We start from the raw sequence: 24,559 nt of genomic DNA, 5'->3' as shown, positions 1-24,559 counted from the left end.
CTTTTACCATGTTTGGTTGGTTAAGCACCAAATTGCTTGTGCTACATTCCAGACACTAAAAATAGCATGTGACATTAAATTTTAAAGATAAAAAGTCTACACTACTAGGGTCAGACAATCAGTATTATGGACAAAAACCAAAAATAGTCTCTCAAATGGGTGTCAGAAATTTCAGTGACTAATATTAACTGGGTTTACTTATAGAATATTATGTGCCAGCAGCATACTAAAAGCTTTATGTATAACCCAATCTTCACAGCAACCTATGAAGTGGGAATTATTATTCCATTTCACAGGTCAAGAAACTATGGCTCAGAGAGTTCCAATAACTTTCCAAGGTAGGTAAACAGCAGAATAAGGATTCAAAATCAGGTTTGTCTGATCTCACCACAACCCTCCACCACCTCTCCCAATTACTCAAATTCTTGGTGTGGAATTCCATGCTATAACTTGGACAAGGCTCTCTTTTCTAAAGAAAGGGCTGAGGAATCAACTGTTTTAAAAGCAAGCAAGGAATCAACCCATCGACTCTTCTGCAAAGAAAGCTACATAGGAGAATTTAGGGATATACTTATGTACCTTGGCTCTGAGACATTTCATTTTATTTCTTTAATCTGTCTTCTCCATCATCACTAACCCAATTTCAGTTTAGACCCTAGTCACCTCTTCTACAATTTCAACAGCCTCTTAATTCTATTGTCTCTAATGTTAGAATATATCCAAAATCTGACCACTGCTGATCATCCCTGACATATCTTGTAAGTCTCCAAGTTTTTATCCTCCATCCCCTGCAGTTTAGTCTGCGCACACCAGTGTTTTTTTCAAAAGGTTCAACAGGGTTGCATCACAGCTCTGCTCAACACCACCTCTAGCCTCTCATCTCCTTCTGTGCTTCCCTTTCCTGCTCTTAGTATATGGCTTCATTCTTGTTCCTTGGGCAAACATGTTATCCATTTCTCCAGGATCTTGCATGGGTTGTTTCTTTTGCCTGGGGCTCTTTCCTCCAAGACGCATGGCGTAGTCCCTCACCTTCTATGCCTTTGCTTAAAGGCCACTGTCTAACTGAGGCTTTCCCTCGCTATCCTGTTTAAAACTGTAATCTACCTTCCACCCCGGGACTTCTGCTTCCTCTTGGCTTGCCCTACACCTGTTTTTAGACATCCCACTTATCACCTTCTAATACACTACATATAATATTATATTTATGATGTTTATTGTGTTCCCTCACTACAATGAATGTTCCACGAAGGTAGGAATGTTTGCTCACTGCTGTACCCTCAGCACTTAGAATAATGCTAAGCACAAAATAGGTGCTTAGCAAATATTTGTTGAATTAATGTTTTAAATGACTTATTAGCAAACAAAACTGATAACTCCCAGGTCAATGTTCTATTTTTACCCCATGGCTTTTAGTACTCCAGGGTTCAGGGTTCTGTCTACCCTGAGGCATTCATTCACTAGCTTAAAAAAGCAGGAAATGGGGAGCTATTAAAAAGAGAATAAGCTGGGCACAGGGGTGTAAGTCTGTAAGCTGTGTAAACAGCTGGGGAGACTGAGGCAGGAGGATCACAAGTTCAAAGCCCAGCCTCAGCAACTTAGTGAGATCCTGTCTCAAAATAAAAAAATAGGCTGGGGGTGGTGGTACATGCTTAAAATACCAGCTGCTGAGGCAGGAGGATCTTGAGTTCAAAGCCAGCCTCAGCAAAAGTGAGGCACTAAGCAACTCAGTGAGACCCTGTCTCTAAATAAAGTACAAAAAAGGGCTGGGGATGTGGCTCAGTGGTCATGTGCCCCTGAGTTCAATCCCTGGCATCCCCCTCCCCGCAAATAAAAAAAAAAAAAAAAACCAATGATGAGAACCTCAGAAATATTTATAGACAAGAGGGAAAGATGCAATGATTCATTAGACACTGGGAATGGTGAAAATCAGGCTTAAGTTTTCTGTGTTGGGTGACTGAAAGTATAATGCCACAGTAATGGAGACTGAACATCCCAGGAGAAGCCCATTTGGGTGTGGACCTGGAGAGACAAGTCTCCTCTTCACCACTTTAACATTCTGATTAACATTCTTTTTTAGCAATCCATTGACAAATAGTTAATGTGAATAAGGCAGAAAGCTCACTGAGGTAAAAAGCAGCAATTATAAACAAAAGGAATCCCATTTATCAGTGGAACTGAGCTGGACTTTGGGCAGGCAGATTCCCTTCTAAGGAAAAAAGGCAGCAATGTCTTCATGGGTTAAAAGTTTCAAGTAGATTGAGAGAGAACTACAAAGATTCCAGTAGATTTCAATGAGCACTGGTCTCAGTTTATTGGAAAATACTTTTAACTAGGTAATTTTAAAAGAAAAATTTAAAAGAACCCCTCCCTCCCCGCCCCTGCGAAGTTTTACCAACTAAACAATCCAATCTACCCCTTACTTAACTGACAGTTTTACCCTCATATCTTACCAGGGAAGTTCTCTCGATTGAGTTTAGGCCTGCGGATGATCACAAAGTCTTTGTCACTCCCTTTGCTTTTCAGCCGTTTCCGTGGGGGGCTCTGAGGGTGGCCCAGGTTAGAAAGCAGTTCCTGGGGGATGTTTTCACTGTCCACCTCCTCCTTCTCTAAGGCGGAGACCCCCATGCCTGACAGCAGTTCAGAAGTCTTGCTGGAATCCCATCCCCACGTGAAGCTGGTGGTAACGTTGCTACTCTGGTCCGGAATCTCCTGGAGGTGCTTCCTGCAGAAGGGCACAATACCCCATGCCTTTTGAAAGCACAACCCTAAATAAGTCCAAGGTAGGAATGCAAGAAGTAGCAAATTATGGATTGTAGAAAACTTTAATAGCAGCTAACAAAATTGCATTTTTTACGTGCCTTCAGCGAGTTCCCAAGAATAAAAGAGAAAACGGGGTGGGGGGACCAAAAGGATTTTTGATTTACGATCACGCACAAGGCCTCAGGAATTTCTTCCCGTGGAGGGAACAAGGAAAGAGGGAGGGCGATCAGAGTAAATGAAACTGGTAGGAGGAAAACCCATTTAGGAACGCCAAATAAAACTGTATGCTGATCCTCGCTCTAAAACATTCATCCATATTCCCAAAAAAGGTGCTCTAAGTAACAACCCACAATACAGCATTAGTAACAATCTTAGCAAGAGTAGCAACATGCGCGGCCTAAAAGAATTAAAACGGTCCATTCATGCTCTGCCCCTTTCTGCAATCGACTTACCTGTGCATGGCGTCCACAGGTTCGGGAGTTTTAAATACCTGCATTAATTGCACAACTGCCCGCCTCCCGGATTCCCGCTTTGGCGCGCGACGGCTCACAGCATGCGGTTCCAGCCCCCAGCAGCCAGAACCGCGAACTCTAGCAACGTTCCATCCCTGCCGCGCGCGCAGGGCTCTTCTGCCCGCTTTCCTCCGCGGCCTCCGCGGCCCCGCAGCCTGCTGGGAATTGTAGTTTCTGGCCTGTCTCGTCGTCCGACGGACACGCTCCTACTTCCTTCCCTTGCGATTTCGCCCGCCTTCCAGATACCCACAATCCTCCGCAGAGCGGGGCTGGACGCGACAGCCGGAGTAGGCGGGGAAGCGGAAGTGGGCGGAGCTCCGGCTGACTGGGAAATGTCAGCCGCTTGACTGTGGACGAGTTTTCCTTTCCCGGGAGCCGGCAGGCCTTCTGGTGACCGCCGCCGCCGTCGCCTGTGATCGTGGGTCTCAGACCCTGGACGGCTGTGGCGGACGTGGAGCTTCCCGGTCCCTTCCAGACGCTGTCTGGCGAGATCGGACGGTGAGCCTTAGTGGGAGCGGTGAGGCGCGAAGGGGTCTGGGGTCCGGGCCGAGCGCAGGTGGAGATAAAGGGGTCCTGGAGCTGGTGGAGCGCTGCTGCCGCGAGGCCCACCTCCCTGGCCTGAGTGGAGGCAGTAGCCAGGCCCGCCGGCCAGGTGAGAGGCTTCGAGCCGCGGTGTCACACCTGCCAGTCCCTTTGCCAGGAAGCTCGTTCCTCCACCGGGAAGATCCTTACCTCATCTCTAAAGTAGGCACCGCGACAGCGACGCACATCTCGCAGGCTTGGAGTGAGGATCAAATCAGATAACGTGCGGAAAGCCTTGTGTAAACTAAAGCGCAGATCGAACTAGAAGCGGTGGTTTAATTGTAGGGGAGCCAGACACTACGATGGTTCCTGCCTGGGATGGGAAGGCTGGGCATCTCTTTAAAGCCTTGACAAGTCTCATAAATTCTAGCAAGCGAACAAATAAGATCACGGTGTGTTTGCAAAGGGCTGTGCAAAGCAGAGGGCCACCCGGAATGCCATTCGGGTGCTCTGGCACAACCGGCTGCGTGCGTTTGCGTCGCAGCCTAAAAGCCAGCTGCATTTAGCTGATTTGAATAGAGGAGGTTGCGGGTGGTTAGAGTAGGGAGCGTGCTGTATTTCAGGTAGAATGACCGTGCGAAATCCATTGTGCAAACTACTTCAACTGTGACCCCGGGAAGAGTGGGAAAGGGAAAGGGGATAAATCCCAAAACTAATAAAAAATGAAGAGCATTTATGAGGTTCGGAAGTTAGCAAGCCAGCTTCATTACAAACATATTAGAATATTACTTCTTATGCTGTATGACATAACGTTGTGTTTTTTTGAAGAAGGGGGGGAGGGAGATTCGCTTTAAATCTTCCTTTCTCAGGTATGTGCTTGTTTCAAGCTTGGTCCTTGTCTTGAAAAGTAACTGCCTCTCCACAGAGCAAGGAATTCCTGACACTTTTACTTTGTTCTTGAAAGTAGGTGAGAATGCTATACAGAGATCTGATCACAAATTGATGTTAATTGAAACGAGGTGAAGAACACTAGGCTCATTTTTCAGAATTCATTATACTAATGTTACTATATGGAAAATATTTTTAAATGCAACCTTCTGATTTTTGACATAAAGTAACCTGTATGTTACTTTGGAGAAAGCAGTCACCTTCGTTTGACTCGACATTCTTTCCTTTGATGTTGCAACTCACTAGGGAAAAAAATTTTTTTTTTTTTTAGCAAAAACATAAAAACAAACAAAAAAACACACAAAACTACATATATATGCATGTGTATATGTATATACCCATGTACACATGTATATACACATTCCTGAGGTGCATGCACACACATATATATGTGAGTTCAAAAAGAACTAGAATATGTGTGATACCTGAATTAGTGGACTCCAAGTCCTCTCTAGGGCTCAAGGGGGAGCCTGTTAACTTTGAAAATCAGAATGTTGTTTCAACTTGTTAGTGTGGGAATATATATACACATATACATATATATATATATGTATGTATATATATATATATATATATGTATGTATATATTGCATACCCTCTAATTGTAGCTGTGGTATTAACAGTAAATAAAAGTTTAAATTGGTACACATAACTTTTTAAATATATATGAATTGTGTTCATTGAAGATTTGAAATTACTAGCTACATAGAGATGGCTGTCTGTTCTCTTTTTAAAGGATTGCATTGTGATTGTTACTAATGTAGCATATTTTAGTTTCCTGATTAATCTTGTTAATTTAATCTTATTTGGCATGGTACATATGCCATTTTTGAGGAGTAGAAATGATAGAGCAGTATCCAAAAGAGTTAAATTTTTTTATAACTGCAAATGACATTAGGGTGAGTAATTTCTAGTGCTCTGGAAGCTTCAGATAGAATAAAAAGTGACTTTGTAAATTGGGAAAGTGTTTATCATACAACATCAGATGCTTGGAAGAAGCAAGAGTGATATCATTTATGCATAATCAAAATAACGACATAGTTACAAGTTGATCAATATTAGTAGGCCTTAAGATGGCCTAAAAGGACTGACCACCATAAATAACTAGTACCATAAATAACTAGTAGTTGTTAGTTTCATATTTGAGTACCAATTATGAAAAAAAGAAATTTAAATAGAAGGGTAATGTGCTTTTACCTTAGTTACATCATAGCATGAAATGAATTTTTAAATTCCTATAGTTTTATTCTCACATTATTTAGTTTCAGGGGACAAAAGACTGAGGGCAATTACAGAGCAAAAGATTTCATCTGTCAAATTTCAAAAAGATCCTTTTCCCTTGATTAGTTTTAAGCTAGATCTTTAGTTCTTTTCAATTTAATGCTGTATGATGGACAGATATTGGGGCAAGAACAAAAAGTTTCTACTTTGCTCTTGTTTTCTTTCTTACTTTTCCCTTGTAGATTAGTCATATATTTCTGTAAATCAGTTAATAGCTTTATTGCCTGAAAAGTAAAGTTAAACTGTACATTAAACAAGACTTTCTTAGCATTTTTGTCTTGTATAGCTAAAAGTAATTAATAGGAGAATGAGGGGCTGGGATCGTAACTCAGTGGTAGAGCACTTAACTAGCATGTGTGAAGCTCTGGGCTTGATCCTCAGCACCACATAAAAATAATAAATAATTTAAATAAAGGTGTTGTGTCCATCTACAACTAATTTTTTTTAATTTAAAAAATAGGAGAATGATTTTTCAATTTGTTCACTAGAAAACTGAACTAAAAAAGTTATTTAAACAATTTAAATTGTAGTAAGAAAGGATATCTGGATTGGAGATGAGTCTTGTAATTGCAATCCAGGCTCTGTAGTCAGATGCCTCTGGCTTTGCCACTTACTGGCTATGGGAACTTGGGCAAATTACTTTCTTACTCAGTGACATTTTCCCCTTTATTAAGCACAAATACAGTCCTTTCTTACTAAATTGTGAGATTTGGTTCAATAAAACATAGTAAATTCTAGCACAATGCTTGGAATATGACAAGCACATACTAAATGTCAGCACTTCCTTTTTTAAATATTACTTTGTATTAAGAAGGATGCTGAGGTTTATTATGTATCAAAGTAAGTCTACAGTTTATATACCTGAACTCTTAAGATTTTATGTTTTTAGTTTTCTTCTTACCTTCCTACCTGCCTGATTACTATCTTTCCTTTCATGCCTTGCTGAAGGTGAAACAATTACAATGTATCTCTCTTTGCTAGGAGGGGCCCCTCAGACTTTGGAATTGTGATTACTTGGTTGGTTTGCCAACTCAGTTCTTAGGTGGTTTCAAAATATACTATGACTTTTTCTCATTTTTAGAATAACAGTGATAGTCTGTTATGGTATTCTACATCCTAAAATGAACTCTCTCAGAACCTGAGATATTTAAGTATGAGAATAATGATTATGTTTGTAAGATTTAAAGTTTCATTGGCAGTAGAGAATTGTTGACTTTATTATTCACTTCTAGTTCTGGTTCTTTCAACTTTTCATTATTAGAATCTTGAGGTATTTCCTAGTTTTCATAACTGAGTCTGATGAATCATTAGGTTCTAATTTGAGATTTTTCATTCAGTTTCAGAATCTTGAGTTTTGACAAAAATTTTGTCAGTTTTTTGTTTGCATTCTCATCAGTTACTATTCTTTCTTTTTTTAAACATTTGGATTCTTGAAATTCTGAAGTTTTCTTAACTTCTAAAGCTTCCATTCAGAGTGTATTTAGCCTAAAGAACCATTATCAGCCATAAAAGGGTAAGGAAATAGTACTCCAAGTCAGTAATGTTAGCAATCTGATTATGAAATTATAATAAAAGCATTTGACAAAATATTAAATAATATCTTGATGACTGGAAAAAGACTGAGTTAGATTTTATTGTTTAAGGTTTTTGGAACTGATGTTTTGAAGGTATAATATGCCTGCTTGTCAGATTCTAAAATTTGAGAGAATGAGTGAATTGGCACTTATAAGTAAGTCTACTTTTGCTACATTGGTGTTAATGCCAAATTATGATTGCTTTAAATCACCTTTCCATTTCTACACACCAGGAACTGAGTTTTGATTTGCCTCCAGATTTTAGTATCGTAATCATCTTCTCTTTGTTCTCGCTAAACATGTTATTTTAATATTTGAAGAGTGTTAATCAACTGTTGTGGTCATCAGAGACCTTTATCTCCTTTTGCCCTTAACATTTTTTGCAAAGCTGCACAAGTTTACAGTTCAGCAAATGATTTATAATAGTCCACCTCTTTTTTGATTGTGTGCCTAGAAAAATGAAATTTTCTTTCTATGCAGCATTGATGTGCCAGGCGCACCTTCTTGACACAACTCTTTGAGATGTGTTCTGTCTCTTAACAAACAGATGAAAAAGCTGTTTGGTCTACCTTGCAGACCAAGAAAGATAATCCTAATTTGTTGAGAGAAACAAGAGGAGCAATTTCTGTGAGCCAGGCTCATATCTTGTTTTATAGGAATGACGGAGGGAACCAGGCTATGGTAACCACAGGATGAAAAGAAAAAAAAAAAAACAGTTACCATTTCATAAGTTTTTTTTTGTTGTTGTTTTTGTTTTTGGCACTGGGAATTGAACCCAGGTGCTCTTAATCACTAAGACACATTCCCCAGCCCCCTTATTTTTCTTTACCCACAGATAATCTTTATTATAATTTTGGTTCTATTTTAACAGAAGGAGGAGAATAACATTGATACTATCTGCAATATTATTTTTAAAAATTATTTATTTGTTCTCTTTAGTTATACAACAGTAGAATGTATTTTAATGCATTATACATACATGGAGTATCACTTCCCATTCTGTGGTTGTATGTAATATGGAATTATACTGGACATGTATTCCTATATCAGCATAGCCAAGTTATATCTGATTCATTCTGCTGTCTTTACTATTCCCATCCCTCCTCTCTTTCCTTCCTTGCCATTTGTCTAATCCAGTGAACTTCTGTATTCCCTCCCACCCCGCCCCCCTTATTGTGTGTCAGCATCTGCATATCAGAACATTTGGCCTTTGGTTTTTTGGGACTGACTTATTTCACTTAGCACAATACCCTCCAGTTCCATCCATTTACCAGCAAATGCCATAATTTCATTCTTTTTATGGCTGAGTAATATTCCATTGTTTGTATGTACCCCATGTTCTTTATCCATCTATCTATTTCTTTATCCATTCATTGAAGTGCACCTCGGTTGGTTCCATGGCTCAGCTATTGTGAATTGAGCTCCCCAGACTTCTAAAAAAATATTTTATTTAGAGACAGGGTCTCACTGAGTTGCTTAGGGCCTCTCTAAGTTGCTGAGTCTGTCTTTGAACTGATTCTCCTGCCTCAGCCTCCCAAGCTACTGGGATTACAGGCATGTGCCACTGTACCCAGCCTCCATTTTGTAGTTGTTTTGAGAGAACTGAGAGTAGGACTTTTAGGGTAAAGACCATTGAGGCAATGAATTATCGTCTAAACGCACATGATATAAAGACAGCAAAGATTAGTAGCTAGCATTTATTGAGGACCTATTCTATGCCTGGAACTCCTTCATGTGTTTTATATATCATTTGATTCTCATAGCAACCTGTGTGAGGTGATTATCCTCATTTAGCAGCATAAATTGCATAAAGTTACACAAGTATTAAATAGAGTTGGGATTTCAAGCCCAGATTTGCTAAGATATAAGAAAACATTTGTATTTCAAAGGAGTTGTAATGTTAGACACTTAAGACCATGTAAAAATTTTATTTCTCTGTATATTACTACTCTGATTTTTAAATAATTTTAAAATTATAAAATGATATAGTTTCATTATTAAAAACTAAAATAACATACATGAATCCAAGAAAGCACAAAGAAGAAATTTGAAATCATCTCTTGACTACACAGTTACAACCACTGTCAGCATTTTGGTGTATTTTTGTCCATGCACATATGTGCGTGTTTCTTGGGTTTACTCCCCACTTCTATCCCTTTTTATATCTCTTAATGTGTCTCTCTGGATCTCTTCTTTTTCCTAGGATGGGGGACTCTTGTGATCTCTTTAATCATTCTCTGCATAGTTAAATAGCCCTTGACTAATGCATGGGTCCCTGCCTCCATCAGCCATGGTCAGAGCATCAGGATTAGTAAGTTATAAAACCCTTGAACGTTTTTCTTGGAAAGTCTGTGGACATGGTGGTGGACTTTGGAACTATTTAATACAAAAATTTTAAATTGCTCTGTTTTCATATTTAAATAATGCTGTAGTGAAAAATAATATTATAGATAGATCTTTTTATCATTTTGGTTTTTCTTGAGAATAAGTTATCTGAAGTGGAATTGCTAGTACAAAGGATATATACTTTACAAAAGATTTTTGACACATATTGCCAAGTTGCTGTCCTTCTAACAATGTGTTTTTTTTTTCAAAAGCTAGACTTGAGATTTCTAGTCTTTATTATTAAATTATACTTTAATTAAAATTTTTCATGAATTATAATGTTCAAATAACTAAATCATATGGAGAATTAGGTACCCCTTTCAACAGAAAATTATTTAGTTGAAATAACAAAATCAGATTATAGGAATTCATAAGGAAACCTAGAAAGTGTTATCATTCTGTGCTGTAAAAATTCTTCACTTGAATTTAGATTTAAGATCAAAGATATGAACTTTAAAACTATTATTTTCTCATCTCAGGTTAGAGAAACTCCAGTTTTTATCTTCAATTTCTTGGGACCAATAGGCCCTGCCTATGTCACAGAAAGGCAAAAGAAGAGAAATAGATGATGTGGTAAACACAGTAATAGACACACACAGATGTCTATGTTAGATTATCCAGGTGGATCCAATGTAATCATGAGCCCTGAAAGGAGAGCCTCTCCCAGCTTAGTGCAAAAGACGACATCACATAGATGTCAAGTATGAGAAGGCTTACAGGCCTTACTCTAAGATATGCAGGACCACCGAAAGGAGAAAAAAGAAAGACGACGACTATGTAAAGAAATGGTTATATTAATTTGTTTGACTATAGTATATAAACAAACCATCATGTGGTACACCTTAAATTATATAATTTTTAAAAAGGATATACAGGGCCACATGCAAAGACTGAGGGGAGTCCTCTTGAGCTAAGAACAAATGCTAATTGGCAGCTTGTAACAATCAGGTATCTCTGTTCTATAACCATAAATAACTGAATTTACCAACAGCCTGAATAAGCTTAGAAATGGATTCTTCACCAGAGAGGAATGCAAACCTATTGACCCCTTACGAGACCCTAAGCATAGAATTCCGCTGAGCCATGTTGTTCTTGAACTTCTGACCCTCAGAAACTATGAATAATAAATGGGTGTTATAAGTTGCTAAGTTTGTAATACTTTATTACAGCAATGATAGGAGACTAATACACTGAATATGAGAAGTCATCAAATAATTTCTTTAGTACTAGAATAAAGGATCCATAATCTGTTTGTCTATATCATCTTAAAGTACTATTACTAGAAATTGAGTGATAGTAAAAAAAAACTAATAGTGGCAAGTTTATAACTATGATTTTTTGTTTGCTTATGCCCATGTTTTTCCTATGTCATTGTTATTTTTATGCACATTATGTAAAATTGCATGTATCTAGTTTTTCAGTTAATATAAAGATAATTTTTAATAATGTTCTATCATTAAGCATATTTTGGTCATCAATAATATTCAGTCTTTTTTCCTATGATTTGATTATCATATTCTTTGTATTGGACAATTTCAGGTAAATAAACACCCTGAAACAAATTAAGAGATTTTCAGACAATAACTGTTTTGCACTTAAACAACAATTTCACACTAAATGATTTTTTTTCCTTTTTTTAAGAGCTGGATCTTGAAGGTGGTTAACAGTTTTTGTGGGTGTCTTCTACCTTGAGCTTTTAGTAAAATACTTAATCTATCCTTGTTTTAAAAAGATTTGACTTATTCTTGTGGTGGCATATGTTTTATCATAAAAAATGGAATTTGAAAGTTTGAGTGGCAGTTGATGCAGAGTAGAAAGCAATTTGAATTTTTAATAAGTATTAAGTATTTGTAAAGTTAATTTATCTTAATGAGTTTTACATTCCCTTTGAATAGAAATAGCAAAAAATCGTGTAAATACTTAAGTACATTGTAATATTTTTTTATTCATTCTTTTATTCTTTCAACAGATATTTCTTGAATACCTACTATATATCAGACACAACTCCAGAAACTTAGGATATAGTTCTGGATAAAATAGTTAAGTGCCTTCTTTCTTGGAACCTAGGGAAGGAAAAATGACAGGAGACAGTGTGTACAAAGAACATGCATCAGGTAGATAAGTGCATCACAGGATAAGGGGATAGAGAGTGATGGAAGGGGTTCAACTTTATATATTTAAGAAAAATGAAAATATTGGGTGGTTGGAATTTGTAGATGAATGGAAAGAAGCTGTTTCAACAACATAAAGAAATAGTGAAGAAAATAGTTCATAAAATGTGTTTTTTGTGATATTTCATGTAGAGCTTTTTCTTCTGGTTTTGGCTGGAGAGGTTTGTAGACTTGAAGTATTTTATCAATTATGCATTTTTGTTTTGTTGGGTGGCATTATGATATTTATTCTCAATGTTGAAATATCAATCAGTTATCATTCATAAACAAGCAAACATGCCTAACACGGATTTTACTGCCTTCAGTTAGAAAAGGCAAATTATTTGGGAGTAGAGAGATATCAAATAAATCTTGGTGACATTTGTATCATCAACATTTACTGTATATATTTTTTTAATTTTTAAATTTTATTTATTCCAATTAGTTGTACATAACAGTAGAATGTATTTGTACATTTTGATAGATCATACATAAATAAAGTATAATCTCTTATTTTTCTGATTATACATATTGCAGGATCATATCGGGTCATGCAGTCATACATGTACACGAGGAAATAATGTCTATTTCACTCTACTGTCATTCTTTCCCCTATACCCTTTCCACTCCCTTCACTCCCCTCTACCTAAAGTAAAGTAACTCTATTCTTCCCTATCCCCCCATCCTTATTGTGAATTAGCTTCTCCATATCAGAGAAAACATTCAGTCTTTAGTTTTTTGGGTTTCCCTTATTTCACTTAGCATGATATTCTCTAACTCCATCCATTTACTAGCAAATGCCATAGTTTCATTCTTCTTTAAAGCTGAGTAATAGTCCGTGATTATATATATTTCTATATCTATATATGTATATATATATACATATATATGTGTATATATATATACATATATATGTGTATATATATATCTATATATATATATACACACACACATACATACACCACAGTTTCTTTATCCATTCATCTGTTGAAGGGCATCTAGTTTGGTTCCATAGTTTAGCTATTGTGAATTGAACTGCTATAAACATTTATGTGTATGTTGATTTAAAGTCCTCTGAGTATAAACCGAGGAGTGCGATAGCTGGGTCAAAAGGTAGTTCCATTACAAGTTTTCTTTGGAATCTCCACACTGCTTTCCATAGTGGTTGCACCAATTTGCATTCCCACCAGCAGTGTATGAGTGTACCTTTTCCCCCATATCCTTGCCAACATTTATTGTTGCTCATATTCTTGATAATTGCCATTCTCACTGGAGTGAGATGAAATCTTAGAGTAGTTTTGATTTGCATTTCTCTAATTGCTAGAGATGTTGAACATTTTTTTCATATATTTACTGAACATTTACCATACAATTAAAAATATTTTCAAATGTATAACTTTATTTAGTGGCATTGATGATTTTTTGCACATAAAGTAGGTAAAATGACTTTCTTTAAAGACAATAAGGTGTATGTAGATAAATGGCAAATGAAGAATTAATCTTGTGAAATAGTAAATGAATAAATTTCAAGTTCTAAAAGTTGCATTGTTAGACAAAAAAGAAAAATAATGTTTCAAACCAAAGAAAGGTTACTTCCAAATTAGCAAAAAAGGAAAATAATGTTTCAAACAAAAGAAAGGTTACTTCCAAATAGTTTCTCTCTCTTCTTTCCTCTCTTAGAAAATCTTAAATTATGGGCTACGAATCATCTTAGAAAACTTTATTTTGCTAAATTTCCAATTTCCTAGGATCCTAATTTCCTCAGAATGCATAGATACCTAATTTTCTAGAATAGCATATTTGTATAAAATAGTCTGTCAGTTCTTAGACACAAACTCCAAATGACATTATTGAAACTGTTTATATCTAGTAGTAAGAATTTCTTACTTTGTAATATTTTAAGGACTAGTGTGACATTTGTTAGAATAACTTTTTTTCTGAGGATACAATGTACGTGAATTTATTTTATTTTTATTTTTTGTAAGTACTGGGGTTTGAACCCAGAGGTGCTTTACCATCGAGTTACATCACCAGCCCTTATTTTTTATTTTGAGAAGTCTTTCACTAAATTTCTTAGGCAAGGCTCACACTTGAGATCTTCCCCTAGCTTCCAGAGTCCCTGGGATTACAGGAATGCACCACTGTGCCCAGCTGTATGTGAAATTTTTTAGATGTACTTTGAAAAGTAAGATATAGGACTTAATGTTAGGAATTATCCTTTTCATCTTATTCATAGTCCAATGTAAAGCATGACAGTTTTCCAAAGAGGTTATGAATACATTAATAAATATTTAGAACATTTCCAAGTGGTCACTTCCAGTGTTAATGCTACATTTCATTTTTTTTTTTTTCAGTGAACAGAATGGTCGAAAAGTATACATGAATAACTTTGGTTAATCAGAGTGACGTTCAATAATGAGTGGTGCAGCTTTGGGTCTCGAGATTGTTTTTGTCTTTTTTCTGGCATTATTTCTACTTCATCGATACGGAGACTTTAAGAAACAACATAGACTTGTAATTGTTGGAACACTCCTTGCTTGGTATCTCTGCTTTCTTATTGTCTTCATACTGCCTCTGGATGTTAGTACGGTAAGAGGTGAAACTAATTTTCACAGTTTCGAAAGCAACTGTAATTGTGTAGTTTGATTGAGATATATTATTTTTAAGATAGAAAGCTGAATTATATAAGGTTATATTTAGAATTTAAGTGTTATTTTCGGAATTTGATTGTTAAATAGCATAGCCAGGAAGGTAAGTTTAGGTAGGCAGATTTACAAACTCTAATATCCCTTGAGTACTTGGTAACTTTTTGATTCTCATTGTTTAAACCATGTGCTCGTTGCTTTAGACAATCTACAACCGGTGCAGGCATGCCGCTGCAAATTCCAGCCCTCCTGAGAATAACAGTACAGCAATTGTTACCCCCGTTCCAAGGTATATATTTCTTTTTCTTTTTTTAAATATAAATAATGTAGAGAAAAATTGCTTAAAAATTAGCAGTTATTATCATCCAGATTGTGTATTTAGAAAAGTTATTCGTCTTTTCTCCTGATCTTCCCATTTTCGTTCTTTACTCATAGTCACTTTATTATGTGGTATTTTAAATTTTAAATATTTAAATCAAAGTTTTAAATATTTAAATCTAAACTTTTTAAGTATTAATTGTTACACAGGGCCTTTCAGTAGATGGTAGTGAAAGCTTAAAAAATAATAATAATAATTTGGTCTGGTTCTTCCCATTACTAAATGTGCACCTTTCAAAACCTTTATCCTCTTAGTCTGTCTCACATCTGAAAAACGGAAGCTAGACTTTCCTGGATTTTGGCACCATTACTAAATAAATAAAGGAGCATGCATTTTCACTTTTGCCTAATTTTACAAAGTTGTTATGAGCAACAAGGAGGTTATTCCCTATGTAGGGTACTCCTTTCATATCCTTTTAAAACGTACTTTTGCATCAAGAATGAAGAAAATTTAAATTGTCCAAAGGTTATATTGAATTCATATTATATTTCCAAGTAAAAAAATGAATCTATGTTGACATAAGACTTTTTACCAATGTTTTAGTATTTGCGTGGTTATTTTTGCAGCTTTAAAAAAATAATCTAACTTAAATAAAAGTAAATTTACAATGTAGATGTTATTTCTCTTTGATGCACCATGAAAAACTAGATGTCGATCAGCAGCAATTATAGCATTGATAGTCCTTAAATAAGGGATATCCTCACAGTTCAGGAAGACTATTAAGTGGAAGAATCTATGGTCCCAGACTCATCTTCAGAAAATTCAAGCAGATGCTAGTATGCATATCCATAGGAGCTATGCTGTTGTGAGCTATGCTATTGTCACTGATTTAATGTACATTCCAATTTCCAGTAATTAATCACCTAATGTTTTCACTTGCCCGACCCCTACACCTAGGTAGTAATAGCAAAGCAAAAGAACACATAACCAACCCTACAAATGGGATGAGTCTTCTTACCCAATGATTAAAAATACATTGCAAATTGAAAACCATAATCATTCCTCTTAAGAACAAACTGTTTTGTTTCATGTGCATTTTTTAGGTTTGACAGTCAGCTTTGAATTTTAAGGTTTTTTCTGAAGTTTTATGGAAGTCAGTAATTATTAATCTGATGTAAACAGACTTTGCCACCCACAGATTATTTGTATAATTCAATTAACTGATAATTGTTTATAACTAATTGGCTTTAAATTGTTATTAAGCAGCCAACATCCATGTTTTAAGCCATGGAGTTACATTCCAGATGGAATCATGCCAATTTTCTGGAGGGTAGTATATTGGACATCGCAATTTTTAACATGGTAAGTGACAGTGATAGATGAAAAATTTTTAAAAATTTGGCTGAAGTGAACCAAAAACTGTGATTATTTCTCAGTGAACCTTCATATTTTGCAATTTATTCATATGTTATATACTGTTTCTCTTAAGTCTGTATCTTCTCCTTTTCTGCCAACTCATGTCTCTTTTATCTTTTAAATAAAAAGAATGAAAGGAAAGAGAAGAAAAGGAAAAACAGACAAAAAAATAGAGAATAGAAAGAAAGTTTTCCTGGTCACTGTTTTTCTACAAGTTATTGCCTTCTCCTGTGACTTTCAATCCAGTCTCCTTCTAGCCGCATTAGTAGATGAAACTGCTTTTGGTAAGGTCACCATTATCCCCTGACTTTCTTTTTATTCTAACCTTCTGAATTTTCTTCAGGGAAATTTCTTTCATTTCCTAAATGTTCTAGTCTTCCCTAGAATTTTACGTTTGGTCATCTTATCTAACTCTTCCTTCATGGCTTTGAAGTATATTCATGATTTCATGCATCCAGAGTCTCTTTTTTTCTCTCCATTATAGCTTTGTCCTTCTGCTATGCACTAAACTCAAAACTCACTGCCTGCTGAACATCTCAAGATATTCTGGAGGCAACTCAACTCAAATGGGAGATGGTAAACATTACAAAAGACAAATTGCATAGCAAATTAGAGTATTGCCCCTGTAAATTCATGCTTGTTAACCTCAGTTGGGCCCTCATTGATGCCAGACTTTCCTTCTTTGTTTCATTAATCTGTTTGCTCTCCATTCTCTAGATCAGATATTTCTAGTCACTCCAAACTTTTGTCCTCTTTGTGACTCTCTTCTACTACTCCTCCAAAGTCACCTTTACTCTTAGCGTAGGACTTTACTTTCTGTCAACCTCACAGTGAAAATAGAAGTCATTAGATGGCAGTTCTTTTAGCTTCTCACCAACAAACTGACCTATCCTTTCTTCCAAGGACAGAAGAGTCATTTTTGTTAAGATAGTTCCTCTTCCTGAAATATAGACTCATCCCATTTACCTCTTTTTACTTACTTTTAATTTCCAGTTTTGGCAAAACAAGTCAAAAATCTCACTTCAAATCCCTTTCCAGTCTCCACCTTGTTGACTCATCATGACTAAATTTTTTGGAGATTTTTTTTTTTTTTAATTGAAGTTTAATTCCTACTGAAAAAAACACACAAATGGTGTTTAGTTTGACTTTTTTCAGAATGAATGCATCTATATACCAGCACTCAAGATGATGATACCGGACATTAACAAATCTCAAGATGCCTCCCTCATGTTCCCCCTGTCATCACTCAACCACAGAGATCACTATGATTCTTTTTTAAAAATATATATATTATTTGGTTATATGTGGTGCTGAGAATCGAACCCGGTGCCTCACACATGTTAAGTAAGTGCTCTATCACTGAGCCCCAGCCCCAGCCCTGTAACCATGATTCTGTCTTGCATCATCATAGATTAGCTTTGCCTTTTTGTGTACCTAATAAACGTGGAGTTGTATGGTATGAACCTTTTTGCATTTCTTTTTTTGCTCACATATTTGGAAGATTCATATATACTATGTTGTATATATTAGTGTTCTGTTCTTTTTCATTTTTATAAAATATTTTATTTTATGTCTGTACCATGGTTTCTCTTACTCAGCCAAACTTCTTAAATGAACTATCATTTGATATCTCCATTTTATTCATTGTTTATTTATTCCTCAACCCATAGTATCCTATTTTTTTACACCCACACCTCCACTTACATATAGAGGTCATTAGTTTGCTTGACCTCTTGGCAGCATTTGATTCTATTGTTTTCTGTTTCCACTTTCAAATACTTCCTTCTCAGGTTTCTGTTCCATCTGCTTCTTGAATTTCTTCCTTGCCGCTCTATTGTTCTATCTCAGTCTCCTTTGATTTCTCCTTCTCCTCCTCCTTTTTCTCTACTTCTTCCTTAAAAGTTGGCATTTCTGAGTACTCTCTTCTGAACCCTGAAGTTGGATAGCCAGCTACTTCCTGCTCTTGAAGTCTCCCTTGAATATCTTCTAGGTACTTTAGAATCATAGGTTGACAACCAGTCCTTTCCTCTTCTGCTTCTTATCTACTCCTTATTAGTTTTGGTTTTGATCCTTCTCATTGCATTGTCCTTGCTGAAGTCTTAGAAAATTAAAATTTATTCATACCTCTTTACTGTTAAAATGTTTTCCATTCTTTGGGTGTTGTCCAAACTCTGCATAAAGGCTTTAAAGGTCTGTTTTTAGACTCATCTGAAGTCATTTACATTTTTGCACTTGCTGCAGGTCATTGTGACCTCCTTTGCTCCTAAGAAAGTATCTTGCTCTTTCTTGCCTTAGGCCCTTTGGTTTTTGTCAAGTTTAATATAAAAAATCCAGTCATCTAATGATGTTTATTCAATATTAACATGTAATTACTCATAATTGTATTTATTATTGAAGAGAATTATGCATTAAAATTGAGATTTATATATTTCTTGCATTTTGAGATTATACAGATATATAATTGTTTCATTTTTTAATCACCATTTTTCCATCCATCTAGGATTCTCTTACCCTTTATGCAGTCATATGCAAGATCTGGAGGATTTTCTATCACTGGAAAAATAAAAACTGCACTGATTGAGAATGCAATCTATTACGGCACCTATTTGCTGATTTTTGGAGCATTTTTAATTTATGTAGCTGTAAACCCACGTTTACATTTAGAATGGTAAGAAAAGTAGTCTTCTTAACATTGTTTCTGTGTATGTTTGCACTTTTAAAAATCAATTTCTATCTCATATGTGCAGGTCAAGGGTCATTTCTCAAGAAATATACAAAAGTATTGTTTTATTAATTCCCCCAAAAGAATATTTGAAAAATATATATTACTAAGAAAGAAAATGTAGAATAGGATCTATAAATGTAACTAGTAGGTGATAGATTAATGCTTTGACTACTAGCTATATATTAAAAGTAATAATATTATTTTTATTTTTTGGTACTGTGAATTGACTACTGGGGTGCTTTGCCACTAAGCGAGTTATATCCCCGGAACTTTTTTTTATTTTTCATTTTGATACAAGGTCTCACTAAGTTGCTTAGGGTCTCACTAATTTTCAACGTGGCCTTGAACTTGTGATCCATATGCTTTAGTCTCCCAAGTCTCTGGGATTACAGGCATGCATCACTGTGCCCAGCTAATAACATTATTTTTACATAGAATTTCAAATTTTATAAATGAACACATATCTGGTTTTCTTTTTCACCAGAACTTGTAAATATTTTTACCTTTTGTTTTCATTGTAGTTTAAGAATGTATTTATCCTTGATATCATTTTAGATTTAGATATTTAAATAAAATTGAATTCTGTTTTGTTCTTATAAACTGTAATGTATACGAAAAGTCAGGTCTTAAAATTGAAGAGTAGAGTAGTAGTGATAAGTCTCACTGTTACATTCCTAAGATATGTGTAGGTCAGCTTTGATAGTTAATTTGAAAATTTTTCAACCTTCTATTGGGTAATATTGAATAAGAAAGTACCTGTTGTAAAGTATGTTTTCTTTGTGAAAATATGTACATTTTTTTTTTTTGCCACAAATTATCCTGTGTTCTAATTTTGACTGTAGTAGAAACATTGTTTCCTATGTTAAAGTTCATTTTTATAGCCATACTTTATCTTTCCATAAAAATACACTTATCTGCTATGACTGAAAAATTTAGAGGATTTGAAGGTACACACACAAAAAAAAATTTAATACTAGTTAGCTTTACTTTATATTTTGTAGGAAATTGTATTTATTATAGCTTTATTATTCTCTTTCTTAGGAACCAACTTCAGACAATTGGAATTGCTGCTGCCAATACCTGGGGTCTGTTTCTTCTTGTGTTGTTGTTGGGGTATGGTTTGGTGGAAATTCCTCGGTCATACTGGAATGGAGCAAAAAGGGGTTATCTACTTATGAAAACTTATTTCAAGGCAGCCAAACTGATGACAGAGAAAGCAGATGCAGAAGAGAATTTGGAAGATGTTATGGAGGTAAGCATGTTTAAATCTTACAAAGGCAACTTTTCCCAAGTAGTATGTTTTTCTTTTTTGTTACCGAATTTTTGGTTATTGGTAGCACATGGATGAGCTTCAAAATGCAAATTTGATGATGTCTCAACTAGAATCACTTCTTTTTCATTTATTGCACAGTGCTAGAGATCAAACCTAGGACCTCACACATGCTAGAGCAAGCAGTCTTTAGAGGTGGCATCTCTTTCTGACAAAGACCTGGGAAGTTATATTCAGTAGTATAGGACTCTTCCTGTTGTCTTGGGGCACTTTCAGTAATATTCTTTTTTACTCTCAAAAGTTTCCCAGATTAGACAATAAGTTATATAGTTACTCTAAAATAGCAGAAATGAAAATAGTGATCAGAGGACTTTTGTTCCTGAAAGTTTAACCTAAGGCAATCCCACCATCTGGGAAACAGAATGATTTGCATGAGAGTTTGTATCAGCAAGTTTTGTTTCCTGTCTATAATCTTAATAGTGCACTTCATTTTATTCACTTGTAAAATACAAATTACTTGAACCAGCTTCACCCTGTTGTTGAAAGCATAATTTGAAAGTTATTACTTTTAGTAATGTACACAAAAATATACAACAAATTATAAAAAAATTTGCTATATTAAGTAACAACTTGGTCATGAATTTTACAAGAGGTTGTTGTAGGCCTCTTGAATTTTTTTCTCCCAGAAGAAAATATGCCACTTTGGTGACGTTGGTTGCCAACTTAAAATTTCATGTAGAAGGTCCTTCATTCATAAAAGGAGTTAGCATAAACTCCTAAAGTTCTATTGTGGCCTACAAAAAAAAATTAATTTAGCCTATGTTTAGCTCTCCAGCTTTATCCCAAGCCTCCATCTTCCTTATTCTGGTCACTTTGGTTACTCAGATTTGCTAATAATGAAATAGTAAACAATTCTTTAGATAACACTCAACTTTGGTTCCTTAAACTTAATAATGATAATAATAACAAACAGGAAAGACAGTAGAATGAATCAGACATAACTTTCCTGGGTTCATATATGAATATACTGCCAGTAAAACTCCACATCAATACCACCTCAAGAAAATAGTTATAGACTTACTGTTTGCCTAAGTTTTTCTAAGTCCTTGACATATATTAATATATAATTAACCCTTGAACAATGACAGAGTTTAAGGGCATTGACCCCTGTGTAGTTGAAAATCCACATAACTTTTAACTCCTCAAAAATTTAACAACTGCTGGGCATGGTGGTGCACACCTATAATTCCAGCATCTGGGGCAACTGAGGCAGGAGGATCACAAGTTCAAAGCCAACCTCAGTAACTTAGTGAGGCCTTAAGCAATTAGGTGAGACACTGTCTCTAAGTAAAATATAAAAAGGGCTGTGGATATGGCTCAGTGGTTAAGCACCTCTGGGTTCAATCCCTGGTGCCAAAAAACCTTAACTACTAATAACCTGCTGTTGACTTGAAGCCTTACTGATCACATAAGTAATTGATTAACACAACATTGTATGTTATATGTAACATATATGGTGAAAAATATGCTAGAACCAATGAAAGAACAGTTTTTACTGAAATATACAATTTACTGAAGAGAGGAACTGAACTGGGTCACAGGGTTTTAAGTGGATATGCACAACACTCAAGCTCTCCTCAATAGCAACAAGAGGTGGCTATGAAATGCATTACAGTTGTATGTACTATAGTTAACTTTAAGTAATTATGACAATACTGTATCTTTACATTCGTTAACATTTCTCATGAGTGCAAATGGTGCTAGGTATGGTTTGTAAATGTATGCATACATTTGGATGAATTTTAACTTTTTAGAATAATTTGTATATTTTTTATGGTATCAAATGATAATAGCCTGTATCTATGTACATTTAATGCATTCATAACAGACCTAACTTTAAAAAATCATTTTTCAATATTTCTAGGCTATGTGATTCATCTGTGGGTTTTTTTTTCAGTTGTCACAAATCTCCAGAAAGAAAAAATCATACAAGTGAATCTGAGCAGTTTCAAGGGTCAACTGTATTTAATTCAAATATTAGCTTTGTAACAGAGATTATTTTTAATCCCTATTTTAGGAAAATTATGCACAGAAAAGTTGAACAACTTTCCTATATATCACACAGCTAGTGAGCGGGTAGAACTAGAAATTCTAAAATCCAAGCTAAATTCTTTAACTTGTGCTCTAATAGAGACTAGCACACTTTATCTGTGAAGGGCCAGATGGTAAATATTTTAGGCGGTGTGTGCCGTATGGTCTTCTGTTTTAACTACTCTGTCATCGTAGCATGAAAGCAGCCATAGACAGTACATCAATGAAAGAACATGCATGTCTTCCAATATTAGAACAAGTTATGGACTGGATTTGACTTGGTTGGATGACTCCTATCTCTTAATCATTACAGTCATTACCTCTCTTTTCTGTCTTTAAGCATGCTGTTCCCAAACTCTTGAAATATTCTTGACTCTCTTTAGTTAATTCCTGCTTCAATTTCAGGTCTTAACATAAATGAGAATTCTTCAGGGAAGTCTTCTGTATTAGCATCTTAGGGCTGCAATCACAAAAGTACCACAAACTGGGTGTCTTAAACAACAGAAATTTATTGTCTCAGAGTTCTAGAGGCTAAAAGTTAAGCTCAACACTTTGGCAAGTTTGGTTTCTCTAAAGGCTGTCAGGAAAATCTGTGTCACACCTGTCTTCTAGTTTCTGACTTGCTTGCAGTCTTTGGTATTCCTTGGATTTTAGATCTCTGGCTTCGTCTTTACATGGTGTTCTCTTTGTGTGTCTCTGTGTCCAAGTCCCCCTTTTTATAGATACCAGTTTTGTGGGATTAGGGCCCACCACACTCCAGTATAGCTTTGCCTTAACTTAGCTCGTTATATCTGCAACAATCCTATTTCTAATAAGACCACATACTGAGATCCTGGGGATTAGGGCTTTAACATATGACTTATTAGAAGATACAATTCAACCCACAACACTTTTCCTGTTCCCTAGACTCTTAGACCCTCAGCAGTCATTTCTTAAGTGAATTAATAAATAAACACATGAATGTGAATTGTGATTGGAAAATTTTATGTTGACTTTTCAGCATTTATTCTATATAAAATGTAAGAACTGTAGCAAAAAACATTGATTCAAAATGTGGGGATGAATATTTAAATAGTATTCTAATACATTTCCTCAAGTCTATGATGAATGTTATTACATTTTTCAAAGAAGATAATTTACTTTTAATCATTTAGTTAAACATTTTATGTTTATATTTTGATATACCTGAAAATTTGAAACTGGAGAAAATATGAAATACTTGAAAATTTATATTTGATAAGATACTGAATGAAATAGATGTTATTAGGTAGGAGCACTTAGGAATAAGGTGGGGGAAATGAAGAAACAACATTGGTTCCTTCAATGATAGATTAGTATTCATAGATTTAAAGTGTGGGAGGATTTTAAAAATTTTAGATAAGAGAAAATTTTCCATGTAAATAAGAAACAACTCTTTTCTTAATGGATTATAATAGCAGCTGTCACATATATAGATAGCAGAAACCCACTTCCCTCTACCCCATAAAAAAGCATGGTTTCTCAGGTGTACATTTCTTTGTCCATGTGCAAGTACTTACTGTCTTTCTGCCATATGAAGTGCTGTATAGAACTGTCTGCTAGGATATTAACTGTCTAGAGTAGTATATGGTATAGTATATGGTAAATGTGATGTGAATGATACCAAGGAAGGGCTCTAATATGGAGAGATTTCTTATCTGAATAGTGATCAGAGGAGATACAGTATGACCTGGTGTGACCTGGGCCTTGAATGTTGGCTAGAATTTTGATGGCTAACAACATTCCAGTTGAATATCAGATTGTTTCAAATCAAATTAAAGTGAACTTAGAGTTTATGTTGGAAAGATAAAGCCATAGTTGGACCTTGAATGCCAAGTGGAAAGTTCAGAATGTATTTTGAAAGTAATAAGGAACCAATGATACTTTCCAAGCAGGGAAAAGATTCTTAGCCATATAATCCCCAAACGCAGTTTTATCAAAAC

At 35.3% G+C, this 24,559-nt stretch overlaps 2 protein-coding genes across 5 annotated transcripts in view; one reads left to right on the top strand and one right to left on the bottom strand.

Moving 5' to 3' along the window:
- Skp2 (S-phase kinase associated protein 2) overlaps positions 1-3,756 on the bottom strand; it is a 28,479-nt gene extending 24,723 nt beyond the window's left edge. Inside the window, exons 1-2 of the mRNA XM_047555743.1 lie at positions 3,213-3,756; positions 2,451-2,722 (exon numbers count right to left, since the gene is read on the bottom strand). Coding sequence (XP_047411699.1) covers positions 2,451-2,722; positions 3,213-3,256 — 316 coding nt within the window. The 5' untranslated portion in view covers positions 3,257-3,756. The remainder of the gene's footprint in view (positions 1-2,450; positions 2,723-3,212) is intronic.
- The window catches only part of Lmbrd2 (LMBR1 domain containing 2), a 48,561-nt gene continuing 27,559 nt past the window's right edge, over positions 3,558-24,559 (top strand). For 2 of the 4 annotated variants that reach the window (XR_007109114.1, XR_007109115.1), the window contains exons 1-6: positions 3,561-3,770; positions 14,487-14,721; positions 14,981-15,066; positions 16,360-16,458; positions 19,013-19,180; positions 20,279-20,489. Coding sequence is in view for 1 of the 4 variants with exons in the window: in XM_047555742.1 (XP_047411698.1) it covers positions 14,548-14,721; positions 14,981-15,066; positions 16,363-16,458; positions 19,013-19,180; positions 20,279-20,489 (735 nt within the window). In the remaining 3 variants the exon portion in view is untranslated. Of the gene's footprint in view, positions 3,771-14,486; positions 14,722-14,980; positions 15,067-16,359; positions 16,459-19,012; positions 19,181-20,278; positions 20,490-24,559 lie in introns of all 4 variants that reach the window. The other 2 variants (XM_047555742.1, XR_007109116.1) reach the window with 2 other exon arrangements.

This window comes from Sciurus carolinensis, chromosome 6 (assembly GCF_902686445.1).
Source record: "Sciurus carolinensis chromosome 6, mSciCar1.2, whole genome shotgun sequence".
In the NCBI taxonomy this organism is placed as follows: Eukaryota; Metazoa; Chordata; class Mammalia; order Rodentia; family Sciuridae; genus Sciurus; species Sciurus carolinensis.
The sequence above is the reverse complement of the archived record's forward strand: the minus strand, read 5'-3'. Positions and strand labels throughout refer to the sequence as shown.